Below are 25,936 nucleotides of genomic sequence, written 5' to 3' on the forward strand. Positions count from 1 at the left end.
TAGAAGCAATTTATTAAAAATTCTCTTATTAACTATATTTTTAATGTAAGTTGCACATTTCTCATTTTATACAACAATAAAAATAACCCTATATAACGATGTAACTCATGACAATAGATAAATAAATATAGTTTTGAATAAAAAAAGTAAAAAAAAATATACCCAACAATATAAATATATATAGTTGTGAATAAAGAATAAGTAAAAGACAATAGACATAGACATAAAGTAAAAAAACATAAAAATTATTTTAATTAACAAAAGAAAGTGTTACAAAATGACTGTTTAAATTATATTTATATATTATTAATTTATTTATATTATATTTGTTGAAAATTTAAGAGGTGCAAGTCATGCTCTTAATTTTTTCAGATCCTCCTTGCAAGAGGTGCAAGTGGGATGGCTTTGAACTGCAATGGGTAAGATACTGTTAATGGAAATTTTAGTACAAACTTTTACCTTCCCTATAACATAATGTGAATATGAGTATATACTAATTAGAAAATGGAAGTTTTTCATTGATATAGGGGCCGGAAGCACTCCATTGCATTATGCTGCTTGTGGAGGCAATTTAAAATGCTGTCAGGCAAGAATTTCATGAACTTTGAAGAGATATTCCATTTGGTCTTTTCTTTTGAATATGCCATCATGCTCTTAATTTTTTCAGATCCTCCTTGCAAGAGGTGCAAATCGGATGGCTTTGAACTGCAATGGGTAGGATACTGTTAACGAAATTCCCACTAGGGCGTCTCTTTCATATGGTCCACTACTGCTACATCTTTCAGTTGTCTTAAAAACAAAAACAAAAAGGTATCCTTGCATTCCACTGTTCCAGCACGGTATCTTTTTCCCAGATCAAAACCGAAAATGTCGCCGTGGCTATGGCACATTGTTATTAAATTGAGACTAGAAGTGCAGCTCACATTTCACCCACGACACATCAAAGGTATAGGCACCATCCTTATTCTTATTCAGACTTCACTAGCCTAATGAGCAATCCCTCCAACGTAGGTAAAAGTATTGGTTACATCAACATCAGAAAAGATGATGCTAGGCCTAAGCCACCCAAGAATAATCATACAAAAAAAGCTTCGAATTCAGTCCTCCATTCTCTTTCCTACACTTCCCCTCCTCCAAAGAAAAAGTGAACTACCCTTCCTTCCATCTTCTTCCTCTGCGCTCATTTGTTTGCACCACCACAATGGCATGGCCTTCCTCCACCCACAAACTTCTCTCTTCTGGAGAAAAACTAGTACTTTATTTATCTTTTATTTCAATTGCTTTTATTATTATTGGTGTGTTGAATGAACTAATATATAGTTGTGGATTTTGTTCAACAGATACTAGGTGGCGGGATATGCTGTCTGTGGCGGCACTCGTCAAGAACCAGATAAAGGTGCTTTTTTTTTTTCACTTTCTGAAACTTGGTTGATTTTCTATTCTTTTAGCCCCAGTTTTTGGAGTTATATTAGTATTTGCTGACAAGTTATTATAATAAGCATTTCTAGGGATCTGGAATTATGCTTTTTTTTGTAATTGTTTTTATTAAAAATAAAAAGCTACTTTTTCACCGATTGTGCAAAGCACAGATCAGTGTTCTAGTTGCTATAATTATTGAACAATTTCTAACGTCATTGCTAATTTAATGATCAGGAAATTTATGGCCAGTTGTGCTTCAATACATCGGGTTCATATGGTGGATAGAAGACCCATTTGATGATCGATGTGCTTTCTTTCTATTGATGTGCATCTTTCTGTTTCCCTAATTAAAGCAACTTTTCAGTTATGCCAGTGACTATGTGAGAAAGGCAAAGATCTTTCTACTTTTTAGTTGAGTTCATCGTAATAAAATGGTCTAGCGTGCTTTTGATACGAACAAGTACATTTGAAGAATGATTTGTTGTTTGATTAAAGAATATAACATTGTCACATTGTCTACAATTGGGCAAAAGTTTCGCACAATTTAGTAATGTACAACGTTTTTTTTCCTGTACGTTATACCACGACATCACGAGCATTGATTGTTTAGTTGTGTAACTTTATAATATAGACACACGCACCAACATTTTCTTTTTTAATAAGCACCAACAATGTGATGCTCCAAACAGAAATAGGAAGAGACATAACAGCAACACTGACTCCTCTCTCTTTTTGTCTCCACACTTTCTATCTTCACACTCACTGCTCTGCTTGCTTCTCTTCCCTTCCAATTCCCAATCCCAATCCCAATCCCTATTCACTCTTCTATTGCTCCCCTCCATGCTCCGCCGCACTTTCACCTCTCCACCACTCCTCCGCCGAGCGCCACCTACCTCCCTCTCTGTCGACGACGACGTTTCCGAGAGAATCAGCGTCGATGCCGGCGCCATGGCAGAAGCGATCGCGAAGCAGCGCGGCGTCCCCAACGGCGACGCCGTTTTGGAGGAAGCCACGATTGCGCTCAGCGCGGTGCTAACGAACGCTGTGGAGGTGCACGATAACGAAGGGCGCGCCCTCGGAATCGCGGTTTTCGACCACATCTTCTCTTGGATCAACCACAGTTGTTCCCCCAACGCCTGCTACCGCTTTGTCCTCTATTCTTCTTCGCATTCAGAGGAAGCCAAACTTGGAATTGCTCCACACCTACAAGTGAATTACTCTTTCTTCTCCCACTTCTTTTTGAGATTTTCTGCCTTTTTTTGTTAATTGTTGAGACGAGAATCGTGTTTTGCAGATGAATGGTAGCAGGGTTAGTATTAGCAGTAGTGAATTTGCAAAAGGTGCTCATTTTTGTTAATTCGATGTTTGTTTTTATATGCTTAGTTTCTGAATAATAGAGAACTAGTTACGAATTAGGGCCATTTTTGTGCATGAGAATGTAGGGGGCCTGGGTTATGGTCCAAGATTGGTTGTGAGGAGTATCAAGAAAATCAACAAGGGAGAAGAGGTCACTGTAGCCTATACGGATCTCTTGCAGCCTAAGGTACATGCTTCAAATTATTATTATTATTACTTTATTTTTCATGCACTGTTTATTACAAAGTCAACAATTTTACCCTGTACCCAAGTCTATATAATTAGATGATAGTATAAAATATTGTTTTTTACTGTGACAATCTGTTGGTATATTTATATTGAATTTTATTATTATTATTATTATTATTATTATTAGGGGGAAAAGAGGCACTCCGTGCCCCTTCATAGGAAATGAGAGATGGAAGTTAAATTTGAAACGAGAGTGTATAGTTATTTTGAAATAGGACTTTATATACAGTTGGTGAGCTGTTTTTTTCATATGTATAGTTGAAACATAATAGTGATGTAGTTTATTTCTATTGTTAGTTAAGGGGTAACATAGTCCCAAAATAGGGAGCTGAACCATTTTCGAATATAATTGTTTTTGATATAGATTATAGATTATATACTATTAATACGAGTTGGCCCTTGTGTTGTTGATTTAAAAGCTTTGGTGAGCATTCCTATTATTTTAGTTAAGTGATGTAATCTTTAACTACCATTTGATGATGGTGACATGTAACGATATATGATGCACTTGTGAAGTATGGAGTTTGAACAATCAAATTTAAAGAGGATGAAGTTTTGTGTTGGATTTGGGCACTACTGTCAGTCTGTCACGCACAATAGAAACTTCAAATCTTGATGGATTAATGGAACACCTAATTATGTTCTGTCTGTGTAAATGTCAATGTCATCAATTCAAATGCTTGTTGCAATGAGAGTAAAAGAAAATGATGTGGTTTTGTTTTACTGCTTTGTCCTACATCACTTTTGTTAGCCTGACCTTCGTTGCTTGCCACAATTGTGACTTGAATCATGCGTTTAGATTTTAGAGTATATTAAGAGATAATGATGCTACTATCTAGCACTGAAGAATGGTGATTTTATGTTACACTCAGGTTAATACACATCCTTGTTTGAAGGAGGGGATTCCTAATTAGTATTATACTAATTAATCGGTTGTGCAATCTCTGCTTTTATGGATGAATTACATTGTTTTTGTTCACGAACACACCGTAGCTTGTGTCATTTGTTGTCTTGAATAAAATTTTATGATATTTTCATTCCCAGTACCGAGAAACCACTGCATATGTTGTATTTATCATTTTCCATCGTATCATATCACCTTGGAAAGAATATTTCTTGAAAACCAATAATTGCTTTTAAATATTCTCTCTGGTTGGCATATATCAACCATCATTTGACTTCTATTATAGATGCTTTCATTGTTATATTATTTATTACATATGAATTACAAAACAATCTAGAGGAATTTGGGAAATAGTCACTCAAAACTTAATTAGTTAAAATTGTAAATATATTCCTCATTAATTAGTTAAAATTGTACTTTGCTTTTTTCTATGATTTTTTTTATAGTTTTTCTCGTGGTTTTTTATTATTTCCTTCTTTTTCTTGGCTCCTTATTGAGTTCTTTCACTTCCTTTATTAGTCGGTTATTGAACTTCTTGTTCTATTGATCTCATTTTGTATTTATCTTTTCTAGGCAATGAGACAGTCAGAGCTATGGTCAAAGTATAGGTTCGTTTGTTGTTGCAAACGATGTAGTGCTCTGCCCTCTTCCTACGTGGATCATGCGTTGCAAGTAAGTCTTTGAAATTGCTATTCTAATATAGTTAGGTCAGCCTTTCCCAAACATTGTGCAAGTCACCCAAATTAGGGATTTATTTGCCATGTCATAATATGGAATTTTCTGATAAATGTTCCTTTTGTGAAACATAGGACAAGTGGAACAACTTACTGATATTATCATTGGACAGTCTAACATCATGGTCAATTTGTTTTAGGAAATTTCTGCTATTACTTGTGAATCATCTGGTTCATGTTCCAAGTTCCTCAAAGACATGGCTGATAGAAGATTGACTGAGTGCATTGATGATATTGGAGTATCTTTCTGTTGGTGATCCTGAGTCTTGTGGTGAGAAGCTTGAGGAGATCTCACACAAGGTCTAAAAGAGCACTTAGAAGGCATTGAAGTAAAACCAGATTGTATATTCATGCTGCATCCCCTACATCACCACTCTATAAAAGCATACACAACACTGGCTTCTGCATATAAAGTTTGTGCTTGTGATTTATTGTCTGTAGATTCTGAAACATATATAAACCAATTAAAAGCTTTTGACATGAGCAAGATCAGTGCTGCATATTCTTTGGTACTTGCAGGAGCAACTCATCATCTCTTCAATTCTGAATCCTCACTGATTGCATCTGTTGCAAATTTTTGGACAGGAGCTGGTGAATCTTTTTTATCTCTAAGCAAAAGTTCTGGATGGAGTATGTGTGTTAATTTGGGTCTTATTATTCCAAACATTGCTTCTGCCATGAAATTCAAATGTACAAAGTGCTCCTTAATGGATAGGTTTAGAGCTGGTATGTTAAATGGTCAAATTAAAAGTGCAGATTTTGAGAATGTATCAAATGAATTTCTTCATTGTGTCTCAGATATTACGCAGAAAGTTTGGGGTTTCCTTATCTCTGATTGCCAATTTTTGCAATCATGCAAAGATCCTATCATTTCCAGCTGGCTAATGTCTACCAAAAGTTCAAGTACAGTGAATGTTGAGGTTTGCGTTAACAAAACTAACATGCGTTACACTCACGAATCTGAAAATAGCGTCTCTCTGGGTCATGAACAAACCTACGCAGATCATGCAGTAGCATGCATTTTTCATCTTGGCCTACACTGCTTAGCATATGGAGGATTACTGGCTAGCATTTGTTATGGCCCCCATTCACATTTGGTTTGTCATGTTCAAAATGTTCTAGAACGTGAAAAGAATTTTGTATTATATTCTCATTAAGGATCTGAAAGATCATGTATGACACCTTGTGAAAGATGCGATATATAAAGATGAATTTTGAATTTTTTTATATTCTTTTAGCTTGATACCTTGTGATGGATAAAATTTGAAGATGAAGTTGATGATTTTTTTTTAATTATTTGGGAGGGGTTTGTTATCGGTAGCAGAAGCTTGATGGGATGATAAATGCTGAAGAGATAGATGTACAACTCAGTTACAGCATCATAGGTAGTAAAATGAAGTGTATAAGGAACATTAGATTAGATGATTGACATGATACTGACAATTTGTTGATAAGGCATTTTGGATTTTTTCCATGAATCGTTCTATTTTGCTTTAATAGAGTTTTAAGCAAAGAATCATATTAAGTTGGCAATTTGGATGTTTTCGTCTCTCTCTCTCTCTCTCTATATATATATATAACCTGAGAAATACACTTAAAATAAAACATCATTTAGTGATTTAAAAATCACAACATCAATACTTCTTTCATTTCTATTGTAATAAGCAAATAATGGGAGAATATCAGAAAGTTGATTGTGCCGATTTAATGTTAACCAAAAAGTTCAGCTAACTTCGCTGCAAGAAATAGTTTGCAAAGTACAAATATTTTCTTTCTTGATCAAAATGATTACACTAAAGAAAGAGACTTTGTTTTTAACCGTGGGTTCCAACACTACTAAAGAAAGCATTGAAACCTACAATTCGACTATACTTGCAAAAAAGTTGGTCTAAAATAAAGAACTACATGTAAATCAATGTATAAGTAGTTAAAGACAGTAAAAAAAGAATAATGAACGAGAAAATGATTTGTTTGATCTCTATTGGTTGTGTTTGATGAGTGTCTCCACCTATTTACAATTTGTAGTATTAATATTCATATCTATACAAGTAATTGTCCTACTAATAAATTTGTCCACTACATCCTAATCTCCTGAAAGCCCATGTTTACGATGATATATGGAGGCTTGGAATGTTGGAAAAGGTGGACTCAAGTATCTGAAGCAATACAAAATATTAAGTAGGCAAATTAATCTTTTCTGTTTGAGAGAATCTACGAGAGCAACAAACATCTTCAGAATACATCTAACAAGTTTAGTAATGTAATCTTAAACTACCATTTGATGGATGATAATGAGTAACAAAATATGATGCACTTGTTCTAAAAAAATATAATGCTCTTGTGAAGTATAAAGTATGAATCTGGACTTAATATGGATTATTTATTATATGATGCACTCATAATATGATCCACTTCGAATGTGGGGTCAAGTTAGTTAAGTGTTATTGGATTCAGTTCTCTTTATGTAAATTCTCAATTCGAATTTTATGAAGAAAAAAAACGTGATTGTGAAAAAAAAATTCCACTAAAAATGACCAATTAGGTTTTCTAGCATAAATGAGTTATCGATAAAGTCAATAAATACTACATATCAATAATATAATTAAAAAAATTGAAAGGGATGCATGTTGTTTATATTAGACTTGGATTGCCTTTGAGAGAGTGATTTTATTCATGCAGTGAGCTTGGATCATTTGGATGATGAATTATAAGTCTAATTTAATTCTATAAAATCAATTTTTAAGATGAACTTTAGGTGTTTGATTACAGATATTGTCGTCCTAATCCATGAAAAAGAGGTTACAAAAAGAGAGGCAACAAAAGAGATGTGGATGTGGATGAAATACATTAGGCATGTGAATTGAATCGTATATGCATGTCTAAAACCCTTTGTCAATAATCTAACTCTCCACGCATACGCATATAGTTTATTGATTTTATTCTCTCTATTTCTCTAATTATTCTTTTGGTGTGTGTGTTTTGCTCCCTCAAGAAGTCTCTTTAAGGAATCATCTTCACATGTGACTGGGTTGAGTATCTTGTGTATAGGACCCTCCATATAAGGGGATGCTTCAATGCATGGTTCTCGACGTTTACTGATTTTGTGGGTTGTCACCTTGTGGAGGACCCACCTTGACTGTGCTTGTACGAGGCTTCTTTCTATTTTGAGCAATGCTAATTAACCACACATTATTAAAAAAAATACAAAATTTTAATGGTTTTTCTTATTTATTTTAATAAATTTTAATCAATTATAATAGAAATATTTTAGAAAGACTGAGATCACTGGGAAAAACTTTAACGCATGAAAGCATACAACTTCATGCGATATAGCTTATTCGTGGACCAATATTGGGTTAGGATCCTTTCTTCATTTTCTTTTGCTCCATTTCTTATATTTCATAATGTTTTGGTAAATAAAAAGAAACCCCGAAGATAGTACTCACTTTATGAAGCTTTTTGGTAAATATTTATTTAGTATTAAAAGAGAAGGAATAATATCTTTGGTTTCCATAATCCATTGCATTCAAGCTTGATCTATATTTAGGTAAATTATCTTTTTAATCTTTAATCTTTTTAAATTTTTTATTTTTAGTTCTTAAACTTCTTATATCTATTTTTAGTTCTTTTAATTTTTTTTCATCCTTACTTTTAATCTTTTTAAGAGATTAAAAATGAAAAAAAAGACTAGATATCAGGACAAAATATAATATAAAAATCTAAAATTGTTGAAAGAATTCATGAACTAATAATGAAAACTTAAAAAATTTTAAAGACTAAAAAAAATAATTTTTTTAACCAACCAAATTTTCGATGTTGAATAAAAAAATTAAACAAATAAGCCTGGTGGGCGGTTACAAGTTTTTCCTCCTTCAATAGTAAAAGCAAGAACTTATCATTCTTTGTTGAATTGAAGCTTTATCTGAAATGGTGCATATCCAGTAGCAATATTGCCATTTTGGCAATGTTAGCGTTATAAGTTGACTATAATTGTTGCTTGACCCTTTTACTTCAAATATTTGTTTTTTTTAAGGTAATATAAAATTTGTTAATCACTTCTAGTTATATAATTTCTTTAGCCTGTCTGCAGTTGTCAATCAATACTACGACAATTCTTTTCCCTTTCAAAATAAATAGCTGTCAAATAAAATAGATCTAGAGAAATATTTTTTATATACATAAAATATTATTCTTATAACAATTTATACACAAAACAAAGAAATTAGGAAAATGAGAAAAAAAAAGGAGAGAGATACAAAGTATAAAGAGAAGTGAAAGAAATACATTCTTCTGTTAGTTGAAATTATTCAAAAATTACATAATTTATGAGTTTCATATCCTATTTAATAAATTATTTATTAACGGTTTTATAATTTTTAATAAAATTTAATAAATAAAAATTTAATTAAAAAAAATACATGGTTAGCACTTCTCATGCCTTCTATAAATTGTACTAATTAATATCTTTGCAGTCTCTTTCAAATGTCAATTGCGTGACAAAATCTTTGATTAGTAGGTCTATAGTATAGGCCCGAAATAAAGACAACGATGGTGAGATGATTAATTGATTGATTTAAGAGACAAATTAAGGAAATTCAAGCTGAAAAGAAATAAATCATTGATTGAGAGTAGCTGATCTGATTATATAGGTCACTGATGACTGAGCTATCAAGTTAGGACTTTCCATTGTTCTCTCGAAGCTTTGTATACGTTATGGGGCCAACACATAATTGTATGATAATAATTATGACAACTAACAACAGATCGTTAATACGAGAGAAAAACACCTGTACAGATATTTAATTTAGGAAGGTATTCAATAGATAGAGATGGACCATGCAATAACAATCAACAAGACAACACAACATATAATTTTTACACAAAATATCTATCCTGTTAAAATTAAGTCTCTATTAAAAAAATTGATTAATCACTTAGTGTAATATTCTTTTTTAATAAATATATATTTTTTAATTTACAATAACTCAATATTTTACTTAAAAAATTAGACCACAATTATACTCATACCAATGTAATTCTGGTATTCTATTTGTATTGATTTTATTAGCTTCATATTTAGAAAATATTAGGGCAAGTTAACTCAAATATTTTATATTACGTACCTGCTTCTTCTTTAAGATGTATCAAGCATACACCTGTAAGTTGGTAGTGGTGTATGCTTGCAAATTTATGTAACCAGAATAAGGACAATACATAAAAATTAAAATAAATAAAATTTAAATATAAGAAAAAATCTCAGGAGAAAATGAATCACCAGTTTTTTCAGCATCAATGCTTGCAAACAACTTGGAAAAGTAATCATTATATCCGTCTCTCTCTAGAAGAGATTAATTAGAATGATTATATATATATCTGAAAGAAACCTTAAACTTGAATTATTGTAACAACCTGGAGAGGCTTTATAAAAGCAAACTTGCATCAACTTCAACAGAATATATCATACAGGCCCTAGCTAAGTGATTGAGAAACGAGTTTTATTGTTCATATAATCATATATAGCTTCCTTTTCAGGCTTAAATTTCAACATCAAGTTAGTTCGAAAGATCAACCTAGTATGCTATCAAAATTAAGAGCTCGTAAGGCTTGCCAAGGTATGTTCTCATTGCTTCAGCTTTTCATTTGACAATCCACCGAACAATAAAATTATTATTCCTTGCAACATGTCAGGATAAAGCTATCATTTTCCAAGAACAATCTTTTGCTTCATTATATTCAGGAAATGCTTTGTGTAGCTTAACTTATTTATGTCTCTATTCATTCAATACAAAGGAGAACAATATGAAAAAGCTTTGAAAAGAGTAACTCTTACTCTTTTCCTGGTTTACGTAAGGAAAATGTTATGGTCTAATTAATTCTAGACAACCTGTAAATTCCTTGCTCTAAGAAAATTAGCTATATACGTTTTTAGGATCAAATTAAATTATTTTGTTTTCTTAATCAATACGCTCTTTGAAACCGTGATGAGTGAATTTTAAAAATTAAATAATACAACACAGTTTGAGAGGTTAAACAGAAAAGCTTGGCACATGTTTCTTAACGACTGATAGTTTTTTCTCCCCCTATTCCTAAATTAATGAATGTAAAAACTGCACATTTTCTTAATTTGTCAAGCTTCGAGAGTTTCTTTCTGCGTACCATTCAGGCCTTAGACTTCAGGAGCTTTGTAATTTTTGTAACTTATTAATTTGCCTATCCAAAAAAAAACTTAATTATTTATTTTGTTTGAGCTAACTTCTTGTGCACTGCATTATTTATTTAGATCTCAATTAGTACACATTTAAGTAAATGACTTAATTAATTATCCAAAAAAATAACTTAATTAATTATAATATATTTAATTTATCGTTCGAGAATTATTTACAAGCTTAACTTATAAGCTTAAAGTTTATTTTGATAAGCTTTTATATGTGAAACATAGGGTATATATAGGAATTGCCCGGGAAAAAATAGGGAAAATTTAGAAGAGATTATATAGAGCTTATTTGATTTTATGATTCTTCAATGTTTTCGTCGAGTTAATTATTTCAATAAGCTTCTTGATATAACTTACTAAAACAAACTCCTTTTTAACTTATTCCAATATATTTTAGCATCAAATTTATGGTATAAGCCCTCATGTAAAGCTTATTAAATAAGTTGTTTATTTAAACATAACACTAAAATAAGTTTAAATTTTTTTATAGAAAAGTTATAAATTAAACCACCTTCATAAGGGATTTTAGCCCCCCTTATTCACCTGAAAGAAAAACCCTACCTTTATAAGCTCAAAAAATCTCTTCCAAACCCTTACCTATACCATATTTTTCATATATAAGCTTCTATGATACTATCTATTTGACATTTGAATTTGATTGATGAATATATATTTATCGTTTCAGATTGGAAGCCACCTAGAGATGCCCCAAAAAGTGTAAACTTCCATGAGGAGTACCACAAAGCTCTAAGGACAAAATCCTACGTTGATTTCTTTGACAAAGCTCAATTACTTGCAAACCAGCCTTCTATTTATTCCAACCACAATAAATTCTCAGAAATCCTCCTTGAACCAGACCAAGAAACTATATATTCCGTTATTGATCATATTTCAAAGACACCAGAACTAAAGAATCTCATGCTCAGTTACTTTGACATCAGTGCTGAGGCTTCTTTCATTTGCAGCCATCTTCTCCAAAGCATCAACCAAGTCCAGTGTAATTACCAATTCATTGAAAGAGCTCTAGGTATCATGGATGATGATGATTCTCTAGAAAAATTCAAACTAATCAGTTTTGAGCTAAACTCATTCATCTTCTCAAAAAACCCACTTTCAAACCTTAACATTAATCATGACTTATTCAAGCTCATTAGTGATGAGAACTCATCAGTGTTGTTGCATCGTTTGAAATCAATGAGAAAGAAGTTGGGAAGGAAAGTTAAGCTAATGACATATTTGAAGAAAGCATCAGAAATTTGTGTTGCAGTGTATGACTTAGTGGCTATCACTGCCAATGTTACAGCAGCACATACTTTAAGCACACTAATCATGGGGCCAACAATTCTCAACTTTCCATGCAAGAGTCTTAATAAGAGAGAGCTTCCACACTTGAGGTTTTCAAGAAGAAGGTTTCTTAGTAATGTTTGTGATCAGCTTGATATAGCAGCCAAGGGAACTTATATATTGAATAAAGACTTTGATACAATGACTAGAGTTGTGGCTCGGCTTTATGATGAAATTGAACATAAAAGGACAATGGTGCAATTCTTTTTGGACAAGAAGGATGATAAATTCTCTTTGCAAATGGTGAAGGAGCTTAAGAAAAGTGGTGATGGGTTTAGGAAACAAGTGGAAGAACTTAAAGAGCATGTGTACTTGTGCCTTGTGACAATTAACCGAGCAAGATGTTTGGTTACTGAGGAAATGACAAAAATGTGTACAGAAGGCATTGGGAGTGTAGACATGTAAATTATTATAAACGTATGGATCTTGTATAGTGTGGTTAAGATTTGTTTTGTTTTATTTAAATTATTTATTACATTAATTAGTGGAGGTACAGAGAGAAAAAGGTGAAAGTAGCCATGACAATAAAAATTATCATGAGTTTCACTCTGTTCAGACTTAGATGGTAAAAACTCACTTTGAATAAGATTGTTGGGATCAATTTTCTTCAACATTAGAAACCGGGGTCTGGTACGTAAGTAACTACCTGCCCCAATATATATATATAGAGACGACTTTCCATTAAAGAGATGAAAATTCAATATATATCAGAAACTTATTTCTATGGTGTATTTTAATTAGCAAAAGCATACTTTTGATATGTATAGAGATACACCCCATAACATTAGCATAATGGAAACACATTTTCACGGTGGCTATGTACAATAAAAAAAAAAAAAGTTTCTGTTGCGTAAAATATACAATGAAAACGCATTTTCATTGTGTGTTATTCATGTCAGGTTGCTTGCTAGTTCTGAACAAGAAAAAGTGAAGAACTCCACAAGGAAAATGGTGGGCAACTCAAACTCCCCGGAGTCCAAAGTTAGAAGATATATGGATAGTTAGGGAACCTAGATTAATTTAGATTTCTAAATCTTTCATAAAATGATATATTATGGCCTACCAAGAAAGGTGCACCCAACCAACCAATCACACAAGGTTAACATGATCATCAATTTATAAATAGATAACCTAAGCTTCCCAACACTCCCATCCATCACACCTCAAACCCATTTCCTTGATATCTTAGTTATCTAATTACCTCAATTAATCCCTTAATTGCAACCATCATGGCTGAGGAGAAGCACCACAAGCATCTTGAGCATCTTGGGGAACTTGGTGCTGCAGATGCTGGTGCTTATGCCTTGGTAATTAATTATATATCTTCAATAATATGTTTTGTTCACGATCGTTTATCTTAATTTGAAATAGATTTATATATTACTTATGTGATATGATTCACACCCCTTTTTTTTATATATCTTAGCTTTAAAATGTTAGCTTTACCAGAATAAATAAAAGAAGTGCAAACTCTTTGATAATCGAGGGAAATATATCTCCCTCCCACATATACATCATCACTTAGAATTGGACGTATGTAAATTGGTTAATTCAGCCCAAGACAAAATGGACAAAGTGCGCCAACAAAGATAGAGTTAGCTATAGCTTAACTGCACGTATCATAAAATTTGTTTAAAGTAATTACATAGATAGCAAAAACCAGAAGAACTAAAACTCCCTACTCATTTCACGTGAAAATCCACCCCAAAAATCCCTTACAACCAATTAATTATCTATTCTCCAAAAATCCTATATGCATAAACTCCATTTTCCCTAGATGCAATAAAATGAATTTTAGAAACAAAATATATTATCCAAAAATCTTTACATGGATCTCATGTGCGTTAATATCCAGCATTCTTCCCCACAATTATGATAAAACTCCCGTCTTTAAATAGAAAGAGAATAAAAAAGATAATATTTTCACTATAGGTGTTATTAACACTTACCGTTAATGTAACATGGAAAATGTAGACTCAGATAATTACTGTGAAGAAGTGTACTTGATTCCAATTTCCTATACATATATGTGCACCCAATCTATGGTTTCATTAAAAAAAATATTTTTAATCACCCATTATAGTCAATTATCTATATATATCAACACTATTTATTTTTTAATATATTATGTCTATTCAATTTAATTGATTTGAGTGTTTTATTAATAATTTGGAAGATAAATATAATTATTGTTTGGACTTAATTTTAGATAAATTATATTTTAAAAAAATGTATAGTCACGCACGCTGTGGAAATCGAGTCGCAAGACCTAGCTGTGGATCCACTACTGCATCTTTCATTTGTCTTCTCTACAACTCCAGCATTTGTCTTAAAAAAAGAAAAAAGAAGGTATCAAAGCATTCCACTCCTTTACAATTCATTTTTATTGAGATGTGGAGGTACGATATGATCCTTATTCAGACTTCACTAGCCTAATGAGCAATCCCTCCGACATTGGTAAAAGTATTGGTTACAGCAACATAAGAAAAGATGATGCTAGCCCTAAGCCAACCAAGAACAATCATACAAAAAAAGCTTCAATCCAATCTTCTCTTTCCTACACTTCTAGCATCCCTCCTCCAAAGAAAAAATGAACTACCCTTCCTTCCATCTTTTTGTTCTGGAGAAAAACTAGTACTTTATTTATCTTTTATTTCAATTGCTTTTATTATTATTGGTGTGTTGAATGAACTAATATATAGTTGTGGATTTTGTTCAACAGATACAAGGTGGCGGGATATGCTGTCTGTGGCGGCACTCATCAAGAACCAGATAATGGTGCTGTTTTTTTTACACTTTTTGAAACTTGATTGATTTTCTATTCTTTTAGCCCCACTTTTTGGAGTTATATTAGTATTTGCTGACAAGTTATTATAATAAGCATTTCGTGGGATCTGGAATTATGCTTCTTCTTTTTTTTTTTTTCCTTCATAGAATATAGTATTAGTAGCCTAAGAATTGTTGTCACGATTACCATATATGAAAACAGAGAAGTAACAAAAAGGGCCACAATGAAATTTGATATTAATTTATTGCAGTTAGTCCAGCCTTTTGGCAACTACTTTGTCAAAATGACTTGATTTACTTAATATGTCTAATCTATTACTTTGATTACATACTTTAAAATTATGAATAATGATATGACTTACGTGGATGAATTTTTAGTTATTTACTTTTGCCATTTTCGCAATTCATTTTGTAACATTTTGTCTTGAAAATTTCAAAACATTGTTATGAAAATTTTAAAAGAGTAATTTTTTATGAATTTAATAGTCATATACTCATAATATAAAACAATTTTATAAGATTATTCAATTATAAATTATTTTTATATGACTTTAATGGTATATAATTATTATAAAAATTAATAAAATTATCATTATGATAAATTATAGTTAAATAATTATATAAAATTATTTTATATTAACAATATATAAGTTGTTTTTTCTTTTTTTAATTATAAAAAGTTCTGCTATTAATGGGAGTTTTCCGGGTCCAAACCACAAGTAGCATGTTTTGGAAAGTTCAACAATGGGATAATGCACTTAACAAGGTTGGAATTACATCTATATTTATTTTTTTTAATGCATAGACTACATTCAACATGACGCCTCCTGAACCTATGTGCCAAAAACACTTCATGCCATGTAAATTATTTTCATATTACATGTAACGAAATATGATGCACTTGTGAAGTTGGAGTTTGAACATACTCAAATTTAAAGAGGATGAAGGTTTGTGTTGGATTTGGGCACTACTGTCAGTCTGTCACGCGCAATAGAAGCTTCAAATCTTGATGGATTAATGGAACAGCTAGCTAATTTTTTTTCTGTTTAAGAATATTTTTCAATCAAATTCGCCAAACCCTTGTGAAAAGTCGTTCAAAGTCTTTTGGCAGAAAAAAGGATGATAACTCATGTCACAAATATTTTTTTTTTCTTTCTCACATATCCTTTTATTTATGGTAAAATTTTGATGGAGAATTAATTGGAAATAACCTTATTCATTTCTTTGTTGCAACAGGTTAAAGTTAAAATTGAATTTTTCAAGTATTATTTAAGTTTAATTTTTGATAAAAATAATTTTAAATAAAATTTATTTATCTTTTAATTGAATTTTGAATTAGTTAGTTTTTTTATTAATAAATTGGAGGATTAAAATTAAAAAAAAATCATATAGAGTCACACATTACCTCACAGTACTCGAATAGAGTAGAATCAGTGAGAGATATACACATGCACCATCAACTTCGTAGCAAAACTAAAAGTATGTGTTCCTCGACGTGTTGGACCCGCCACCTGTGTAGAATGATATGAAGGTGACTTGTTGAATTTATTGGCTATGTCGTCTACTCTCATCCACGCTATGCACGCCATGAGTACACGACCTAATTTATTTATTCTGTTTTTTATTTTCTTAAAATATTTTAAACAGTAAAAAAAATTATTTAAAGTATTTTAAGATTGTAAAATAAAAATATATATGTTTTATAAGAACTAAAATGATTTTTTTTATAAAGATAAAATTAAAAATTAAATTTAAAAAACAAAAAATATATTTAAGCACTTAATAAAATGTCTGTCCCTCCACTCCCTCGTATGAACTCATTGTTTTGGTATATCATATAGGAAAATGCTCTACGTACCCTCTATGTTTGTGGTGTATAAGTGGGATGAAAACAGAAATAGAAAAAGAAAATGGAAAAAATATATAGTCATGATAGATAATTGTGATGATTAAAAAAAAAGAGTTTTAGTGTATGAATTTATGTACCTCCAAATATGATATTCTCACATCTTACTCTTTTTTTTTTAATATATATAGTCATGAAAGGAATTTCTGTGACTGTCAGAGTCTCCCTTCAGTCATATTCACTATGAAAAATAATAGGGGTTGACTGTTGATGTAGCTAGTTTTGAATTTTTAATTATTCAATTTTTATTTCTATACTTTTTAAATTATACACTTTTTAATAAATGAAATAAAACTGGAAAATTAAATATATAAAAATCAAATTAATTAAAAAATTAAAATTAAGAAACTAAATCACTTAAACACTATTAAAATCACTTAATTAGATATAATACAAGTAAAAATAAATCACTTGGTCAAAAAATGTGCCATCAATTTTTACGGGTACACTAAAGTCAAAGAATGTGTCATATGTGTGTGTGTACGGTAAGCTGTACCAAAAGGTCAGCGATCTCATTATATCTTTGGTACAACAAAAATAATCAAGAAAGGAAGTAAAACATATCAACTTATCATTTTACATTTTTATTTTTCAAGCTATTTTTAGTTTCTCTTTTTATTTTTATTTGCTCTATTTTTTTATCTATATCAAATACAGCCTTAATTGTAGTGCATCTATGCAATTCTTTATTTATTTTTTAAACTCTAACTTTTTTATATTTTTCATTTTTATTTGTTTCATAAACTAATCGTCAATATATATATTAAAACTGTTGAAAAGAAGACTATGAGCCTTTTACACCATATCTATGGTACTTTTTATTTTTACTTGTTGTATTATATCTGATTGTTTATTTCAGGAATTTTATCCTCGCCATGCAGAGCATACACACACTTTCAAGTTTATTATGATTTTTTTTTTCACTCCCACACTCACCCAACAAATCCTCCTAAACAACAAAGACATTTATTAAATTAATATTTATTTAATTTTAAAAAAAATCCAGCATTGATATTAACATTCACTTAGCATTAATATCCATTGATACAGAAATAAAATCAGATTTCCCTTTAACGTGTATCTTGAAACAAACCAACAATTCCTTGTGTATCTTGAACAATCATTGATGTCGCGTTATCCTCGACGGTGATCGACCCATTGAAAATCGAAAATCAAACACCCAGAAATCATGTGTTCATCGTCATCATAAAAAATATCAAGCACGAATAAAGCACAACACCAAATCAAACGTCTTCATATTCAAACTTAGAAGTCGATTGAAAATGCAGAGAAATTTAATTTCTTGGATTTCAGGGCGGAAATGACATGAAATATAACAGAGAGAGTGTTCAACATTAGGGTAGCAAATATCAATTCTATCTCTCCCCCACTCCCATTCTGTCATTCTCACACACACATACGATATATGAAGTGCTGCAGCATGTTGACACTAACAAGGAGAGAAAAAGATCCAAGTTTAAGACTAATACGAGCAACTTAATAGGCGAATAACGAAAAATACATAGCTAGCTAGCTAGCTAGCAAAAGACTCCTTATGCAAACAATTGATCAAAGTTGATATTTGGAAGACCCTTCTCATGTCTGTCATTGTCTGGAAATAGACATAATAATGAGCATGCAAGAATTAAGGGAAGCAATCAACTCCAGGAAAGGTAAAATTGAAAAGGTTATCTATATATATAAGACTTAAGGCAAAAAAAAAACTATAAAAGGAAAAAGTAGATAAAGTGTAATAAGAAACTAACTAACTAACCTAGCTAAGACACACTAACCCTGGTTCCTTTGGTTCCAATATGCGTAGAGTTGTGACCTAATGCATATCCATATTAGTATTTTTATAGTGTGCTTCCATCGTGCTCAACTCAGGAAGCTGTGAAATTAGGTTTACCCTAGTAGCTATATAAAAGGGTGGGTATAAGAACTAAATTTGTATGGGAGGAAAAAGACAGCAAGGCAATTGTAGTTGAATATGAGGCAAAAACCAAAAAGCTTCTTTTGAAGATGAAAAAATGTAACAAGGCAAATGGTTTTCTGTCAGATTTGCCATACCACCACTGTTTACAAATTTACACAGATCATAATAAACATGATCAGGAACACCTATTTGTTCCCTTGCCATAAATCCATTACGAAAGATGACACTTGGTTGTCTTCGGTCCCAGCGAACTAAGTTTGTTGTAGATGTGCTAAAAGGCCGGTAAAAAAATCCCCTTCGGCAAACACCTCAAATACTTGTTACATTTTTCCATCTTCAAAAGCACCCGTCTTCTTCTTCGAGTAGTTAATTAACCCTGACCATATAATTACCTCATGGCTCATGCCAAGCTAGCTTCAATACCTAATCATCTAATCAGTTAACCCTAACCATGGTTAGTTCATGAAACCTTAGATTTCAAATAATTTAGGTCCAAATAAAGAAAAAAAATATTTTTTCTTAACTAGAAATCTCTATTTACCTGGTTAAGAACGGTTTTGTCACTCTGTTTAGTTTATCGGCCAGAATCAATTTGATTATCAAATCTAGATTTATTTAAGATGTATGTTGACTATTCAACAACAATCTATGTCTGTTTGTCGGTTAAAAATAGGAACAGATTTACAGTAATATATTAAGAGATTGTAACATGATTCATGCTTGACGTCTATATTTGCTTCTATCCCTTTTTTGTTTTGCTGCTTAGATGCATTTGATTTTAATGATTTTTGTGTGATTATTTGTGTTCATAATCAAATACATATGTGAATTCTCTAATCATAGGTGTTATTAAATGGATTTGTATTCCTGCTACTTTGGAACTTGAAATTATTTCCTTTTGCCATCCTCATAAATTCCAACATCAACTAAGAAGCATTGATATGACAGTCAGCCCACCATAATCAGCTTGTTTGCACCGGTGTTGTTATAGTTCCAGTACTAGTACACACACTACATATAGTGAAACATACATGCTTCACTTTTATTTTTTAATAAAATCAATACAAGCTGGAACACACCACAATGTAGGGCAGTTCAGCTCTTTTACTTTGGCAATTTTGAAGGATGCATAACATCTCTAGTTTCAGCTCACTTGTATTTTTATTTTACTTTGACAATTTTGAATGACCTTTATACATGATAGTTCAGCTCTTTTACTAAAGCAGAACCAAAATCTCAACAAGCTACTTGTCAGAATATCTGCTTGTTCACATCCCTATAAAGAACTTGTCTATCAAGAATCTTGACCAACAACAAGGGTCAAATATAAATATTTGCAAGTATGATGAAAGAACAAACAACAAAATACGACTAGAAATTAGCTTTCTTTGAGATGGTTAAGGTAGCATGTGGCTTAAACTAGAAATATAGGTTGGGATAAAAAAACTTATGTTTTGTTTGTTCACAAAATTTATTTATGATTTTATATAAAAGAATATTAATTTATTTTTCTGATTCTACGATTCGATTCTAGAAGTCGAGTTTACGGAACCTCCACAATTCTATGTAGAATTGTAAGTCTGATAACCTTGGTATCAATAATGAAAAGTTGAATAAACACAAGAAATACCATAAGCAACTACATATAAAAAAGATAGAGTTCGCATAAATGATTGTATTAGTATTTAATAATGAAAAGTTATTACAAAGAAATAAAAAAAGAGAGAAATAGCCTGATAATGATCAATTAACATGCAATTATTCAATATTATTAAGGTATTAAAAATTATGAAGTGTTGTATATGAATATCTATATTATCTTCAAGAAAAAGAATTATGAGTAATGAAAGAAAAATAAAAAACAAAATTCAGAAAGTCTCAAGATTTTTTTGAGATTATTTAATATATATTTTCTATTAAAAAGTTATATAAAATTCATAGTAAAAAGGAATCAATCCAAATTTTTATATTTTTAAATATAAAATGACTTTTTTAAGCTCTCAAAAAATTTAATTGAATAACATTAAATTTTATGGTCACAGGTCATGTGTCAGTCGATCCCTTCTTCATTTGTGATACTTTAAAGGATGAAATTAAATATTTATAGAGTAAAAAAATATTTTAAAATTTCTTAAAATCTTAATTCAATAGTAAAAAAAGAGTTGATTTGAACATTATTTTAGTGGCAATTTCTAAGCAAGAGTATCTTCATCATATTTCCTAGGCTGGGTGGGATATGGAGATGAGAAGCAAGGAAGAGATAGAAATAGGAAGAGACATAACAGCAACACTGACTCCTCTCTCTTTTTGTCTCCACACTTTCTATCTTCACACTCACTGCTCTGCTTGCTTCTCTTCCCTTCCAATTCCCAATCCCAATCCCAATCCCAATTCACTCTTCTATTGCTCCCCTCCATGCTCCGCCGCACTTTCACCTCTCCACCACTCCTCCGCCGAGCGCCACCTACCTCCCTCCGCTCACTCCTCCCACCTCTGTACCGCCCTCCGCCTCCTCCTCTCCCACCGCCCCACCTCCTCCTCCCGCCTCGCCGGCCTCCTCTCCAATCGCCACATCCTCACCTCCCTCTCTGTCCACGACGACGTTTCGGAGAGAATCAGCGTCGGTGCCGGCGCCATGGCAGAAGCGATCGCGAAGCAGCGCGGCATCCCCAACGACGACGCCGTTTTGGAGGAAGCCACGATTGCGCTCAGCGCGGTGCTAACGAACGCCGTGGAGGTGCACGATAACGAAGGGCGCGCCCTCGGAATCGCGGTTTTCGACCAAATCTTCTCTTGGATCAACCACAGTTGTTCCCCCAACGCCTGCTACCGCTTTGTCCTCTCTTCTTCTTCGCATTCCGGGGAAGCCAAACTTGGAATTGCTCCACACCTACAAGTGAAGTACTCTTTCTTTTCCCACTTCTTTTTGAGATTTTCTGCTTTTTATTTTTTTTTGTTAATTCTTGAGACGAGAATCGTGTTTGCAGATGAATAGTAGCGGGGTTAGTATTAGCAGTAGTGAATTTGCAAAAGGTGCTCATTTTTGTTAATTCGATGTTTGTTTTTATATGCTTAGTTTCTGAATAATAGAGAACTAGTTACGAATTAGGGCCATTTTTGTGCATGAGAATGTAGGGGGCCTGGGTTATGGTCCAAGATTGGTTGTGAGGAGTATCAAGAAAATCAATAAGGGAGAAGAGGTCACTGTAGCCTATACGGATCTCTTGCAGCCTAAGGTACATGCTTCAAATTATTATTATTATTACTACTTTATTTTTCATGCACTGTTTATTACAAAGTCAACAATCTTACCCTGTACCCGAGTCTATATAATTAGATGATAGTATAAAATATTGCTTTTTACTGTGACAATCTGTTGGTATATTTATATTGAATTATAATTATTATTATTAGCCTCTTTGCATATGCAAGGGTAAGGCTGCGTACAACATCCCTCCCCCATACTTTCGCATAGCGAAGAGCCTCTGGACAATGGGGTACGAAAGAAAGAAAGAAGAAGAATAATTATTATTATTATTAGGGGGAAAAGAGGCACTCCGTGCCCCTTGGTAGGAAATGAGAGATGGAGGTTAAATTGGAAACGAAAGTGTATAGTTATTTTGAAATAGGACTTTATATACAATTGGTGAGGTGTTTTTTTCATATGTATAGTTGAAACGTAATAGTGATGTAGTTTATTTCTATTGTTAGTTAAGGGGTAACATAGTCCCAAAATAGGGAGCTGAACCATTTTCGAATATAATTGTTTTTGATATAGATTATATACTATTAATACGAGTTGGCCCTTGTGTTGTTGATTTAAAAGCTTTGGTGAGCATTCCTATTATTTTAGTTAAGTGATGTAATCTTTAACTACCATTTTATGATGGTGCATGTAACGATATATGATGCACTTGTGAAGTATGGAGTTTGAACACTCAAATTTAAAGAGGATGAAGTTTTGTGTTGGATTTGGGCACTACTGTCAGTCTGTCACGCACAATAGAAACTTCAAATCTTGATGGATTAATGGAACACCTAATTATGTTGTCTGTGTAAATGTCAATGTCATCAATTCAAATGCTTGTTGCAGTGAGAGTAAAAAAAAATGATGTGGTTTTGTTTTACTGCTTTGTCCTACATCACTTTTGTTAGCCTGACCTTCGTTGCTTGCCACAATTGTGACTTGAGTCATGCGTTTAGATTTTAGAGTATATTAAGAGATAATGATGCTACTATCTAGCACTGAAGAATGGTGATTTTATGTTACACTCAGGTTAATATACATCCTTGTTTGAAGGAGGGGATTCCTAATTAGTATTATACTAATTAATTGGTTGTGCAATCTCTGCTTTTATGGATGAATTACATTGTTTTTGTTCACGAACACACCATAGCTTGTGTCATTTGCTGTCATGAATAAAATTTTATGATATTTTCATTCCTAGTACCGAGAAACCACTGCATATCTTGTATTTATCATTTTCCATCGTATAATATCACCTTGGAAAGAATATTTCTTGAAAACCAATAATTGCTTTTAAATATTCTCTCTGGTTGGCATATATCAACCATCATTTGACTTCTATTATAGATGCTTTCATTGTTATATTATTTATTACATATGAATTACATAACAATGTAGAGGAATTTGGGAAATAGTCACTCAAAACTTAATTAGTTAAAATTGTAAATATATTCCTCATTAATTAGTTAAAATTGTACTTTGCTTTTTTCTATGATTTTTTTTTAGTTTTTCTCATGGTTTTTGTTTTTTTCCTTCTTTTTCTTGGCTCCTTATTGAGTTCTTTCACTTCCTTTATTAGTCGGTTATTGAACTTCTTGTTCTATTGATCTCAATTTGTATTTATCTTTTCTAGGCAATGAGACAGTCAGAGCTATGGTCAAAGTATAGGTTCGTTTGTTGTTGCAAACGATGTAGTGCTCTGCCCTCTTCCTACGTGGATCATGCGTTGCAAGTAAGTCTTTGAAATTGCTATTCTAATATAGTTAGGTCAGTCTTTCCCAAACATTGTGCAAGTCACCCAAATTAGGGATTTATTTGCCATGTCATAATATGGAATTTTCTAATAAATGTTCCTTTTGTGAAACATGGGACAAGTGGAACAATTTACTGATATTATCATTGGACTGTCTAACATCATGGTCAATTTGTTTTAGGAAATTTCTGCTATCACTTGTGAATCATCTGGTTCATGTTCCAAGTTCCTCAAAGACATGGCTGATAGAAGATTGACTGAGTGCATTGATGATGTTATATTGGAGTATCTTTCTGTTGGTGATCCTGAGTCTTGTTGTGAGAAGCTTGAGGAGATACTCACACAAGGTCTAAAAGAGCACTTAGAAGTCATTGAAGTAAAACCAGATTGTATATTCATGCTGCATCCCCTACATCACCACTCTATAAAAGCATACACAACACTGGCTTCTGCATATAAAGTTTGTGCTTGTGATTTATTGTCTGTAGACTCTGAAACAGATATAAACCAATTAAAAGCTTTTGACATGAGCAGGATCAGTGCTGCGTATTCTTTGGTACTTGCAGGAGCAACTCATCATCTCTTCAATTCTGAATCCTCACTGATTGCATCTGTTGCAAATTTTTGGACAGGAGCTGGTGAATCTTTGTTATCTCTAAGCAAAAGTTCTGGATGGAGTATGTGTGTTAATTTGGGTCTTGTTATTCCAAACCTTGCTTCTGCCATGAAATTCAAATGTACAAAGTGCTCCTTAATGGATAGGTTTAGAGCTGGTATGTTAAATGGTCAAATTAAAAGTGCAGATTTTGAGAATGTATCAAATGAATTTCTTCATTGTGTCTCAGATATTACTCAGAAAGTTTGGGGTTTCCTTATCTCTGATTGCCAATTTTTGCAATCATGCAAAGATCCTATCATTTCCAGCTGGCTAATGTCTACCAAAAGTTCAAGTACAGTGGATGTTGAGGTTTGCGTTAACAAAACTAACATGTGTTACACCAATGAATCTGAAAATAGCGTCTCTATGTGTCATGAACAAACCTTAGCAGATCATGCAGTAGCATGCATTTTTCAGCTTGGCGTACACTGCTTAGCATATGGAGGATTATTGGCTAGCATTTGTTATGGCCCCCATTCACATTTGGTTTGTCATGTTCAAAATGTTCTAGAACATGAAAAGAATTTTGTATTATATTCTCATTAAGGGTCTTGAAAGATCATGTATGACACCTTGTGAAAGATCCGATATATAAACATGAATGTTGAATTTTTTTTATTCTTTTAGCTTGATACCTTGTGATGATAAATGCTGAAGAGATAGACGTACGACTCAGTTACAGCATCATAGGTAGTAAAATGAAGTGTATAAGGAACATTAGATTAGATGATTGACATGATACTGACAATTTGTTGATAAGGCATTTTGGATTTTTTCCATGAATCGTTCTATTTTGCTTTAATAGAATTTAAAACAAATAATCATATTAAGTTGGCAATTTGGATGTTTTCGTCAATATATATATATATATATATATATATAACCTGAGAGATACACTTAAAACAAAACATCATTTAGTGATTTACAAATTACAACATCAATACTTCTTTCATTTCTATTGTAATAAGCAAATAATGGGAGAATATCAGAAAGTTGATTGTGTCGATTTAATGTTAACCAAAAAGTTCAGCTAACTTAGCTGCAAGAAATAGTTTGCAAAGTACAAATATTTTCTTAATCAAAATGATTACACTAAAGAAAGAGACATTGTTTTTAACCGTGGGTTCCAACACTACTAAAGAAAGCATTGAAACCTACAATTCGACTAAACTTGTAAAGAAGTTGGACTAAAATAAAGAACTACATGTAAATCAATGTATAAGTAGTTAAAGACAGTAAAAAAAGAATAATGAACGAGAAAATTATTTGTTTGATCTCTATTGGTTGTGCTTGATGAGTGTCTCCTCCTATTTACAATTTGTAGTATTAATATTCATATCTATACAAGTAATTGTCCTACTAATAAATTTGTCCACTACATCTTAATCTCCTGAAGCCCATGTTTACGATGATATATGGAGGCTTGGAA

General features: G+C 32.1%; 1 protein-coding gene, 1 long non-coding RNA gene and 1 pseudogene across 4 annotated transcripts; 2 read left to right on the forward strand and 1 right to left on the reverse strand.

Moving 5' to 3' along the window:
* Positions 1 to 2,111: 2,111 nt before the first annotated feature.
* On the forward strand, positions 2,112 to 5,882 carry LOC100820111 (protein SET DOMAIN GROUP 41-like; annotated as a pseudogene).
* On the reverse strand, positions 2,155 to 21,383 carry LOC121173734 (uncharacterized). The gene is made up of 2 exons (XR_005889063.1): positions 21,318 to 21,383; positions 2,155 to 2,312 (listed from the first exon to the last, which is right to left on the reverse strand). It is a non-coding gene; the product is annotated as an uncharacterized lncRNA (long non-coding RNA).
* LOC100775193 (protein SET DOMAIN GROUP 41) lies at positions 21,022 to 25,116 on the forward strand. Of its 3 annotated transcripts, XM_041010547.1 has the most exons (6): positions 21,022 to 21,745; positions 21,837 to 21,882; positions 21,985 to 22,085; positions 23,730 to 23,828; positions 24,031 to 24,196; positions 24,482 to 25,116. In XM_041010547.1, the coding sequence occupies exons 1-6, from the start codon at positions 21,086 to 21,088 to the stop codon at positions 25,051 to 25,053; spliced, it is 1,644 nt and encodes a 547-aa protein (XP_040866481.1). In that variant the 5' UTR covers positions 21,022 to 21,085; the 3' UTR covers positions 25,054 to 25,116. The 3 variants fall into 3 exon arrangements, with proteins under 3 accessions (XP_040866481.1, XP_006599489.1, XP_006599490.1); XM_006599426.4 differs by having other exon boundaries at positions 21,025 to 21,745; positions 24,031 to 25,116; XM_006599427.4 differs by lacking the exons at positions 21,837 to 21,882; positions 21,985 to 22,085 and having other exon boundaries at positions 21,025 to 21,745; positions 24,031 to 25,116.
* The last annotated feature ends 820 nt before the right edge of the window (positions 25,117 to 25,936 follow it).

The sequence above is a fragment of the Glycine max genome, chromosome 16 (genome assembly GCF_000004515.6).
Source record: "Glycine max cultivar Williams 82 chromosome 16, Glycine_max_v4.0, whole genome shotgun sequence".
Taxonomy (NCBI): Eukaryota; Viridiplantae; Streptophyta; class Magnoliopsida; order Fabales; family Fabaceae; genus Glycine; species Glycine max.